General features: G+C 41.7%; 1 protein-coding gene across 1 annotated transcript; it reads left to right on the top strand.

Moving 5' to 3' along the window:
- Positions 1-288: 288 nt before the first annotated feature.
- On the top strand, positions 289-1,282 carry LOC123429294 (ribulose bisphosphate carboxylase small subunit, chloroplastic 3-like). Its single transcript, XM_045113353.1, has 2 exons — positions 289-584; positions 681-1,282. The coding sequence occupies exons 1-2, from the start codon at positions 435-437 to the stop codon at positions 1,059-1,061; spliced, it is 531 nt and encodes a 176-aa protein (XP_044969288.1). The 5' UTR covers positions 289-434; the 3' UTR covers positions 1,062-1,282.
- Positions 1,283-12,589: the final 11,307 nt, after the last annotated feature.

The raw sequence follows: 12,589 nt of genomic DNA, 5'->3' as shown, positions 1-12,589 counted from the left end.
TCTAAAAAGACTTATATTAAAGAGCGGAGGGAGTAATTGTTAGACGTGTGACATGAAGTAGCTGCGTCCGATTGTGTCAATCGTGTGGGATGTCTCCTAAGTATACCACATAGGGTCATATGGTTATTGTCCATTATATCAGATGTGTGGTGAATATCGCGAAAAAAAGTACATTCTCATTTGCAAAGGATCAGCCACGCATGGACAGGGTAGAACGTAGGTCCACGGGATAAGGCACGTTGCCACATGGCGCTTGATCCGATCTACAGGATGGCACCGTAGCCGGGGATAATCTCCGAGGCTAACAGCAGCCACTCCTCCCAGATCTTGTGCAGATAATGGAATGGGTGGGAGCCTACGGTTTATACAAGCCATCGTCGCCGACCCACCGCACAGTCTCAAGTAAAGCCTGCCTCTCCTATTAGCTATCAACGATGGCTCCCACTGTCATGTCGTCGGCAGCCACCGCCGTAGCACCCTTCCAGGGACTCAAGTCCACAGCTGGTCTCCCAGTCAGCCGCCTCTCCGGCAACGCGGCTGGCCTCGGCAGCGTCAGCAACGGCGGAAGAATCCGGTGCATGCAGGTATGGTCACTAGACCGAAGACAAAAGATTTTACTTCCCAGCCCATTCCATCGAGCTGACTAACGGAGGACAAACTAAATTCTGTGAACAATTCAGGTCTGGCCGATTGAAGGCATCAAGAAGTTCGAGACTTTGTCTTACTTGCCACCGCTCTCCACGGAGGCACTCCTGAAGCAGGTCGACTACCTGATCCGCTCCAAGTGGGTGCCTTGTCTCGAGTTCAGCAAGGTTGGATTCATCTTCCGTGAGCACAATGCCTCTCCAGGGTATTACGATGGCCGATACTGGACAATGTGGAAGCTACCTATGTTTGGGTGCACCGACGCCACACAGGTGTTAAACGAAGTGGAGGAGGTCAAGAAGGAGTACCCTGACGCCTATGTCCGCATCATCGGATTCGACAACATGCGTCAGGTGCAGTGCGTCAGCTTCATCGCCTTCAAGCCACCAGGCTGCGAGGAGTCTGGCAAGGCCTAAACAAGCTAACTCCCTTTTATCATACAACATGGTTTCGTGCCAGGTTCATTTTATTTCCCTTTTTACTTTTGTTCTGCTTGTGTATGTGTTCTCTCCCTGCAACTCGAGTTAACATTGTATGAGTACTACAATCATAAGAGTACTACAACTACGTTTGGGTGAGGTGCATGTAAACTACGGCTATGCATAAAGAGAAATATACATGATAAGAATTCCAGTGATATCTATGCCACCGTGTTGACGATGTTGTCTTTTTTTTTATGACAGTACATACTCAAACGCTCGTAGACGCGTATACACTCACTCCTATGAACACACATGCACATCTTATCTTTATGAGTACCTTCTAGAGACCGAGCCGACATATCATCTTAAAACTTACAAATTCACTGTAGACACCTTTTCATCAACGGAAACATCTCTTGCGAACATCAAAATTTAAACTTTGGAAGGTTGGGATACCAAAGTCCCTCTAACCATCCAACCACATGTAAATTATCTATTATGTCAATTCTCAGTATATAACTAAGAAGAAATTTGAAAATGGGCACGAAATGTTTATAAATGAATTTTCTCATTATTCGTTATTTATGGGTCTTTTCGTTGCATGCACTTACAACAAGAAACAACCACCGGCGTTTGGTGCAGCACTTGCATTTTGGTGCTTTCTTCTTCCATTCCTTGGTCTTTGGTTCCGTCATATTCCAAATAACTTATTTAATTACAGCGTATTAACCGCTAATGCAACATTTTCTTATCAAATCTCAGGGACATGTTTTAACCATGAGGGTCGTATTTTATCATGGTGTTGGATCCCAAGTTTTTATGGATTCTTTTTTCGTTACCGGGGTCGACCCCAAAGCCGTAATCTCTGGTTTGAATATTGTTATATTTCTCACCGAGTAACAATGGTATAAAAGAGACGATATTTATGAAAAAAAATCTAAGACATTGTATGAGTCGTCTATTATTCACATGTATTTTAGTCTTTATTTCAATCCTCCTATATTTATAGGATTTGTAATGGTAAATATAAAGATAACATTAAAAAATAATTGATTGGATCACATATTTTATTGCTTCTCTAGATAGTACTAGCAAATAGTGCGCGGCGGCACGCGGCGCCACATGGATTGATTAACTATTTAGTTTTGTTTTTTGTGTAATATTTGATAAGTCGTTTAAAGAATTGATTCATGGTAAAATAGTTCAAGATTCCATTGGTTTGTTTGGGGTTTGTTGTTTTTGCTTAGTTACTGTGGCATCAGGATCCTGTAGGTGTCAATGATGGATGATTTGACACTGCAAAAACAGTAAACTCAAGTGATTGTGATCCAAATAATTCAGAAAAAAAAGCAGCACGAATTGAAAATTTCCCTCGGCCATTGTGTCAACCACCGTCGTCACCGGCTCACTGTCGCTGATTTCGAGGTTACCTCCTACCGGCTTGCCACCTCTTGCAATCTAACCTTCGGCAAGTAAACTAGTGAAGAAATAGAAATTTTTATGCTACTCCGCCACAAAACGCAGGTCTATCATGAAAAAAGAAATCACGGGAAAAATCTAGCGTGCTTGAGAAGCCATAACTGAACCCAAAGGAGCTTACCCAGAGGTGGACCTTGGCTAGTAGGTGATGGGGAAATGAAGGACCGACATATTATTGTGGTGGTGGTACTTGCAGTGATGCGTCCGATGGTGAGGCATGGTGGTGCTCCTCAGGGAAACATTTGGGTTGAGGAACACCGTGTCGCCTCGGGAGAAGGAAATCCAAGCCGCCACTACAGCCCACCGAAGCAAGTTCCTCCTCAATCAGCCATGGCCTATGTGTGCACCTCCCTACTCGATGGTTGATGACCCGACGAAGAGGAGATGAAGGGAGGGCGTCCTAGGAAGACGACGAAGGAGCCGCATCCGATCCTGGCGGCGGCGTCCGCCTCATCAGCCCTCAAGCCTAAAAACACACAACATCACCAACACAATCAAAAAGACTGCAAAAATCAACAATCAAACCATTCCAATGAAGGTCCAAAAAGAACAATACTCACCAGGAATAGAACCACCATCGACAGCCAACCCCAGCAACCCCCATCAGGATCACCAACAAAAGAAGAGGAGCCCAAGGACGTCGAATGAACACGCTGAGAAGCATGCGCAACAGCAGAAACCATAATAGAGACTAAACAAACATGAAGTACACAGGAGAGAAGGAGCAAAGAGCTACTTATAGGCAGGAAAAAGGAGAGGGAAAAAATGAAACCCACAAAAGAAACCCAGAACACAACGTGTACATCGATGACATAAAGAGGAAACTACTCCCTCCGTTTCATAATATAAGCCTTTTTAGATATTTCACTAGAGAATTACATACGGATATATATATAGACATATTTGAAAATATAGATTCACTCATTTTATTCTATATGTAGTCTCTTAAAAAATCTTCTAAAAGACTTATATTTAAGAGCGGAGGCAGTATACAACAGGAAACATGGCCACATGCATGCATGAACCATGCAGCGGTGCACAAGACAAAACCAGCCCATACACATCTAGAACATGCACGTGCAATCAACCTGATTTTTGCGCATGAGACAAAACCAGCCCGTACACGTACAGTCAAGCTAATTCTTTTTCTAAAGAGGAACCTTCTAGGAGAGCCAATCACACCCATCTAACAATAAACAAAAGAACACAAACACGCTGCACAGCCTAATTTTTATGAAAGCATATGCACTATAGGCTGCCCACCCATCACATCAGTACTCCGAGACAACTTTTACTATTAAGTGGTCAAAGCGGTGAGATGAAACCCAGCAAATGGAGGAAGAGAAACATACTAGGCGCACGTGTCATTTTCTTAGAAGCGTTAAAAAAAGTCTAAAAAACCCAGAAAAAAGAATCCTTACGGGCTTAGTAGTCTTAGTATCGAATATATAAAAACATTGTCTTATCATCTACTCCCTCCTTTTTTCAAATATAAGTTTTTTCCGAGATTTCACTATGAACTGCAAACAGAGTAAAATAATTGAATCTACATTCTAAAGTATGACAATATACATTCGTATATAGTTTATAATGTAATCTCTTAAAAGACATATATTTAGGAATGGAGAGAGTAAAACAAATGCCCTAAAGATCTGGTTACACATGAATTGAGGTGGCTACTACCAATAGGGCCTATTCACGGACAGCTTCGGGTCCGAGTCCGTGCATGGAGCGCGTGGAGCAGTACCAACATAGAGTAGCATGTGGGGTTGTTTTTTAGTAGCACTAGTAAGCATGCACGTGCGACACACGTCTTCATTATGCAGGTATAAATTTTTGAATTCATACTCTAAGTTGACCTTTTCTCTATAAGAAAAAAGAGAATTGCAAACCCATCAATTATATTTTATGGATGCCATGTAAATTTCAAACAACCCATGAAAAAAAATCATAATTGTATACAAAAATGCCAGAAAACAACAGAAATCACCTGGATGAACAACTTGTCCACTGTATGTTCATAGCCTATTCAGTATATTGCATAGTAAAAGTGGAATCAAATATCAGAATGTTTATTTTCTTGGGTGAAATTCAAAGGAACATAGAAACATGTCCATGTGAACGTGGTGTCAATGCAAAGTTTGAAGAAGATACCCAAAAAACAGCGATCCCGGAAAAACTGTAGTTTCCTTCTTGGATTTGGTGTAATGCCCAAGATGCAATCTTATCCTTATTTTGGCTCGAGGGCCACGACACGGAAAGAAGGGCATCTCGTTGTTTTGCAAGAATGGATATCGTTACAAGTACAAGTACAGAAAAGATGAGTAAACGGAATTGGATTACACTCGCCACAAGCTACAACATGAATAACACAATAGAATAATGTATTCAATCACAATGTAGAAGAGTAGGGTCCAACAACAGAGGAAAAGAAACAATAAAAGAAAGACGTCCATCCTTGCTATCCCGAGCTGCCGGCCTGGAACTCGTCCTAGATCGAGGAAGAAGAAGAAGAAACTCCAAATAGAACAATCATTGCACTCACGTCAAAGTATCGCTTTACCTGTACCTGCAATTATTGTTGTAGTAATCTATGAGTCACGTGGACTAATCAATCTCATTTCCAGAGGTATCAAGACAAGCAAAGCTTAACGGGTGAGGTATGGTTAAGCGGCGAGGTTGGAACAAGCAACTAAGCATTTATTTGAGGTGGCTAACTTACGCATACAAGAATAAGAGGAGGGTGATCTACGCATAAACGGCCGTAAACTAATAATGATCTCAAAGTGATCCTGAACACCTACTTACGTCGTATATAACCCCAGTGTGTCCTCTTCCGTATGCAAAACTCATGAGAAGAGACAGTCACGGTTACGCACATAGTTGGTATATTTTATCTAAGTTTACTTCAAGTTTTCTAGAACCCGATGTTAAACAAAGTTTCCAATTTTCCACCTAACTATGGGCACGACTTTTTGAAATATTTAACCCTGCAGGGGTACTTCAACTAGTCCATCTCAAACTACCACACGCTTCGGCGGAAACCTCAACCGTGGAGAACCCGTGATCTCTTCGGATTTCAAGTGAAAAACCTCAACCTCGAGATAGCCCAAAGTATCCACGGAATTCCTCGCACAAGACATTCAAGAAAAGTAAAAAAATCCATCAATGTCGCCCAACGTGCCGACATCCCCGATAGGAGCCATGTATCTCGTTCTGAGGGCACAATCGGATGGGACTAGCTACGAGTAAAACCAATCCTCGAGTTCCCTCATGTTGGCCTCGCAGGCAACCCGTTTGGGACCAACACCGTCAGCACTGTCCCCCTGTATTATGTTGAGTTACTCCTCGGGTTCATGACGCGCTATGTTTTTCAGTATTATTATGTTGGGCAAATATAGTACCAATGATGGGCCTTGCTAGAAGAGTTTTATCCAAAAAACGGAAGTCAAAGGTGTCCCCATAACACCCCAAGCATGTTAGGATCACTCAGTATGGAACTTAACACCGGTAGCCAAAACTAAGGCAGCAAAATCGGAAAAAAACACCCAGCCAAAAGGCCAAGCCTTTCGCCTTTTACCAGGTATATAGGTGCATTAAATTGAATGGAAATAATATGGTGATATAACAAGGAACCCATGTTTCACATGGAAGCAACTACACCTGCAAATAGCAACGCTATAAGAAGGTTGAGCAAGCAGTAACATAGCCAAACAGTGGTTTGCTGGGTTGTGGAAAGGTTAGAGGCTTTTCATGGCAATGTTGGGAGACTTATTAAACATGTGGTAGATAGCGAGACATAGTGAAAGAAACGAGACAACTAGCATGACAATGATAGTAATGGTATCTCCGGAAATGAGCATCTTGCGTGTGATCCCGCTTGGAAGAAGAACAAATCCATGAAGCAGACGAACCAATATAGTCGTACAAATCCTCACACTCTAACATGCTTGCGGAACTCTATCGAAAAGAAGCAATCCGAAACAAGAATCAACATAAAATAACACCACAACATATGCATGATATGATGCACAACACAAATGATGCATGTATGGTTTAATTATGCAAGGCATGACAATCACCACAATAAAATACTACACATTAAGTGAAGCGCAATATGCAACGAGTTGCATACTGACGAAGCTCCGTGTTCAAATATTTACTTCACTCTCATTTCGGTACTCATCAATGTTAAATGTTGTTAAACATGACAAGAGGTGAAGCATAAATAAACTACACTATCTAGGCATTTTAAATGAGGTCGGAAACAACTTTTAGCATTTCCGAAATGATCCCGTGTGTTAATTTTGAAATCTGTCCAGATCTGAACTAATCACATTTTATATTTATTAAACAGCTAAATAAAGTGGACCATGCGATTCTACACGTCATTCTAATCGATTTACGTATATAGATCATTGTAAACAGATCTATGATTTAAAAGATATGAGCAACACAACATGATATGCCACGAATACAAAATGCATGCAAATGAGAGCCACAACATGTTAAATCATGGATACACAAGATATTAAAAAATACATTAAATTCTAAGCAAGTTTAACTGAGGCTGGGAAAACAAATAACATTTCCTGAAAGTCCCATTATGTAATTTTGAATTTGCTGCAGATCTCCCTAAAACATAATTTTAGAGTTTTTAAACACGAAAATAAATGCCACTATGTTATTCTACTCATTTTTTCGATCAAGTTACATATGTAGATCAATTTAATGGAAGCTACGGTTAATTAATTATGAATTAAATCATTTCAACATGGCATCTGCGCAAATTTAATTAAACAACAAGTTTAAACATTTTAAACATGGATTAGAGTTGGATATTGTGAGACTACACAAAATTTTAAGTATTTTCATGTATTAAGTTTATAATTCCGATGCACAATTAATTTGCTATGAATTAAATAATTATAATATGGCATCTGCAAATGCAAACATCACGTTTAACTATTTTAAACATGCATGAAAGTTAGAAATCAATAATCTACACCAAACTCTAGACATTATATATATATATATATAATATTTTAACATGTGATGCACGGATAATTAGTTATATGTATTTTTAAAATGATGCCTTTACTGAAATTTATGCATGTCTAAGAATATTTGTTAAATTCGCAGCGCGAAAAAAACATGCATTGGTCAAATCTAAAACAGGAAATAGGTGTTGGTTAGCTATCTAACGCTCTGAGCGTCACATAATAGAGAGGGGGTGGCTTGCTCACAGTAGGCCAACTGCGTTGGTCGATGGAGCAGCTCAGAGCTAGCCCTGCGTGGCCTTGGGCTGGCGAGGAGGCGAGCGGCTGGGCCTAGGCGCTCGTCTTGGTGCTCCACACGCGGTGTCGACTCGGCCTTAGAGTCTGGCCAAGCATTGTCGCAGCAAGCCGGCTGGAGGTTAGGCCGAGCCTTGGCGGAGGAGGTGGGCCTGCTGGCCTGGACCACGTGGGTGACTGGGAGGGCGAGGGCAGCTCGTCGTGCTCCTCGATCCGGCCTAGATCGGGTAGGAGGTGGCGGCGATGGCGCGCCGAGGTAGCCAGCGGGCAACAACGCGGTGGGGGACAAGGGGCGGCGGCCGATGAGACCAGAGAGCTCCGGCGAGGACCGACCGTAGGAGGAGGCGGGGACAAGGGCGCTCGGCGCCATGGCCTCGAGGGAGAGGTTCGGTCGGGGAGGCTTGGGCACGGCGGCGAGGTTCGGCCGGGGCACGAGGCGACGAGGGGCTGCGGGGGCGGCGAGGCTCTGGTGTGGGAGCGCAATGCAGGTCGGCGGAGGATCGATGGCTAGTGGCACGGTGTCGGGCGGGCGGGCGCTTGTGCATGATGGAGCTCCAGAGGAGCGGCTCCCAAGGCACGACTCGTGCGGGCCGCGGCCGCGGCTGTATCCCGGCCTGGGAGATCCAGATCTGGGTTCCGACGAGCCTGCCAGTGGTGGGAGAGGTGGCTGGCGGCTGGGAGGCCCAAGTGGCGGTTGGGGCATGGATTTCGAGGGGAGCTAGGGTTTACCCCAAAATAGGCAGGGAGGGCCGTCTATTGATAGGCAGGATAGCTATGCTTTGCAGTTTGGGGACATTTTTACCCTCTGATCGCGATCGGACGGTCCGATCAGAGAGGTTGTTTTGTTGGGTTGAAGTGGGATATGTAGAGGTGGGTTAGGCCAAGATGAGAGGGAAATGGTGCGGTCCATGACAGAGTTTATAAAACCGAGAAAACGTCCAACGAATAAACCGATGACAGGGCCACTACAATCGAACAGTCGGGTATTAAACAGATTTCGATTGCGATGAAATATGACAGGCGGTCTACATAAAGTGCATTAAGACCGGACGCCAACTTTCGGCCCAATCCGAGAAAGTTTTATACACACTTTTAAAAACAATATTTTAACGATGTCGCGGGAGCGTGCGTGTGCGGTTGGTCTCGGAACGGTCAACGACAAGAACACAAAGACGCGTCAACTAATAACGGATGCAAGTTTTGAAAAATGGCGGCAACGGATTGCCGATGCAATGTGGATGATGCGAATGATGCGATGATGAATGCGACAACCAGAAAATTAACACGCGACAACATAATAAAAAAGGGAATCTTCTCGAGTGTCGGTTCTGGCTTGTTACAACTCTCCTACACTAACGAGAGATCTCGCCTCGAGATCTATGAATGAAAAGGGGAACAGGAAGAGGAAAGGAAGAGGTAAAACTAAGTTGCTTCTTGACAAACGAGTGAAACCAATGAATCTTGAAGGTTGTAGAGAGATGAAGAATGGCATGAGAAACAATTGAGAATTCAAAAGTAATTTCGGTAGCACTTCGGTAGGAAATAGAGGAAAATTTTATAAGATGGAAAGAAGTTGAAAACATGAGACAACACTCCGGTTAAATGAACAAGCAAAGGAAGAACATGATCTTGACAAACCGAGATGAAGGGATCGAAGAGAGCAACATCACAAAGCCTCCGGAACAAAGAACATAAGCTAGATCATTGGAAAGAAAAGAATGGAGAATAAAATGACAACTTCTACCACAATTGGAATTGATAAGAATCCTTACAAAGGAATTCAATAGAGTTGTTGGAAAAAATTAACAACGAAAGAACAAGCTTGTTGTAGGCTTATGGAAAACATCTCAAAATTATGAGGTGACAACCGGCCACTAAGAAAACAATGGATGCTTGGGAGCCACAAGATATGAAAACTTCTTTCACCAAGAGGATACATTGAGAACTTGGATCGACAATAATCACCATAATAGCAACAATGCTTAGGAAAAGCTTTAGTTCAAATCCAATTCAAGATAACTTCATCGAAGAAATCATGGGTTGAAAATATCTCATGTTCAAAGAACTGGTGGGTTTAAATATCTCATTCTTGAAACAGATTCTCTTTGAGACTCCTCGTGAGTCAAGAATTCTATAACACCGCCTTAGAGGATAATGGGGGAAGAATTGCACTTTGGAATGCAAGAGAAAGAATACTTGAGATTCTCCAACAAGAATCTTGATGAACACTTAGAGAATGGACAAAATCCTTGATGAACCACCATGAAGAACCTCCGTATACAAAATAATGATGAAAAGAAATGAAGGTAAAAAGGAAAAAGATTATGACCTTGCAAAGGTTTAGATGAAACTTTGAAGAGAGACGCTTGAGAAAACTTAGAAGTCTCAAAAAGAAAAGATGAACAACTTAGAATCAAGAATTTATATCATGAGACACTCCGGAAGAATAATTGAAAACACTTTGATGACACAAGTAAGAATAATTATGTTATGCTTATCCTCATCAAGTTAAATTAATGGAAACCAATAGTTTTAGCATATCACTTATTCTTCTTGAAAAGATTGAAGAGAGAGATAGGACACAAACTTGACGAAGTCTTCGAAGAGACCTCGATAAGAATTTGGAATGAAAGAGGATAATACAAATGAACTAGGCTACATGAGGACAAGAGAGCATGATTCGATGAGAATGCTTGAACAAGCCAGCTGTAAGTATTAAAAAACTGAATGACGATACCAAGAATGAATTGAGATACATGAGAATGAAGAGACTATGATCCGCCTAATAGAAAAGTTGAATGAGGCACCAGAATAGCTGAGATACGAATGAACGAACAACAATTGAGAAGAATTTGAGAACGAAATCTGAAAGCTGAGAACGAAGAAATCTTCTGAAATGATGGCCTTCGAAGGATCGAGAAATGAAAACAACTCTGAAATGCACCAGAAAGGTATGGAAGGAATTACTCATGATTGGAGAGAATTGATAGGATAGCACGAAGCTGAAATCATGAATCTTCAAGAATGGACCAAGATTGAAGAGAAACTCTCCTTAGGTCTTCCAAGTTGAGAATGATGGCAAGAAGTACCATCAAGAATTATTGAGACACTCTAGAACAATGAATAAGGAAAAGGTTGAGCCAATGATGAAAATAAGTCGAAGCAATCTTGAGAAGAAATATGACTGATGGAATCCATACTTACGTTATTCTTCAAAGAATTAGAAATCTCAAGAAAAGATTAGAAAAGCCAGGTAAGATCGTGGGAAAATCTGTGGGTTATGGGCCCACTCAAAGAAACCACCGTTGAAAATATTGCTTATGAAGGGAGATATTGCACATGTATAAATGAAAACTTGATGAGGTGAGAACCTCGAAATAATTGAAAGGATTGAATGAAAACACGAATCTTCTAAGCTATCTTTTGCACACCGGATAGAATAAAGAGGGATGAACGAACAACAGAAGCTTGAATAAGAATTTTCAACACAGGAATCATTTAACAGATGGAAAGCATATGATGAACACCGAAAGCTTGAAGTAAATCCACCGGAGAAGAAAACAAGAATGAAGAATGATGAATTGAGCACTAAAGCATCTTCACAATGAACCACCGGATACGACAAAAAAGAAAAGATAGTGAAATCATCAATGAAAAGAATGGCACTTGGATGATAATTTAGTCATTGAAGAAAAGGGTGGGAGGGTGGGGAAAAAGAAAGATAACTTTGGATAGATGAGATGAACTCCGAAAAGAAATGAGTGATTGATCTTGCAAATATTGGGGAAGGTTGAGTTAACTTGAAGAGAAGCACTTCAGATGGAAAAGAATTGACACGACGACTCCAGTTTGAAAAGAATTGATAAGACAACTTGATTGAGCAAAAGAACTCTCATACAAATATGACAACACTAGTCGGAAAAATATGAAATCACCACTTGACATAGAAGCAACCCGAATTACCATATTCCAACAAAATAAAGGATGAGGCTCGCCAATTAAGTCGGAAACAAATATATGATAGAGATTCCGGTTGATATTTTTGTGGTAAGGTTCGCACGGCTCGATCGTACATTGGATTGTCATATTGAAATGACGGTCGAATATGCTCCCTAGGAGTAGCGAACTAAAAGGTTTGACGGAGCATATGTGATGACATATATCGAGACTGTCCTCTCTAAGAAAGACCGTGAACAAACGAATCCACTAGATGTCGAACCCCAACCTCACATCATGCATGTGTTGGAAGATAATCCTATGTAACTACTTGAATTCGCACCTAAGAACTCTTGAAATTTTCTGGTTATGCAATAGGTTCCACGGATGCAAAGACAAAAATCCATCACGCAACTCGTAGTAATAACACCACCCGTCTAGTGTATCACATTCGTCATTACGTAATCAGAGATCTCGAAAACTCATCTACCTTAGAATCTTGTAATCACAACAATACCAAGTATGGCAGTACATCCGGAATCTTTCCATCCGTATTGGGGATGTCGGACTCCTCTCAGCACTACTAGTACTGAAGCAATTTTGAACATTCTCCGTCCTGAGATACTAAGGAAACTGAACGGTAGCGAGTGTGACAAAAATCCCCTGGAGCTCAACTGCTCAATAACAGGAGGCACCAGGAACAATATCCCGGTTACAATGACATAGTAGAGGTTCCAAAATACCCGTGTGATCCTAAAAAAATTTATGTGAGAAGTAGAATGAAAATTTGTAAGTCATAAACCTCATCAGAGC

The sequence above is a fragment of the Hordeum vulgare genome, chromosome 1H (assembly GCF_904849725.1).
Source record: "Hordeum vulgare subsp. vulgare chromosome 1H, MorexV3_pseudomolecules_assembly, whole genome shotgun sequence".
Lineage (NCBI taxonomy): Eukaryota > Viridiplantae > Streptophyta > Magnoliopsida > Poales > Poaceae > Hordeum > Hordeum vulgare.
Note: the sequence above shows the minus strand (reverse complement) of the source record. Positions and strands in the feature narration are given on the sequence as shown.

Coding starts and splice junctions, on each gene's coding strand:
- LOC123429294 (XM_045113353.1), top strand. CDS start 435: ATGGCTCCCACTGTCATGTCGTCGGCAGCCACCGCCGTAGCACCCTTC. Junction 585..680: donor GAAGAATCCGGTGCATGCAG/GTATGGTCACTA, acceptor TGAACAATTCAG/GTCTGGCCGATTGAAGGCAT.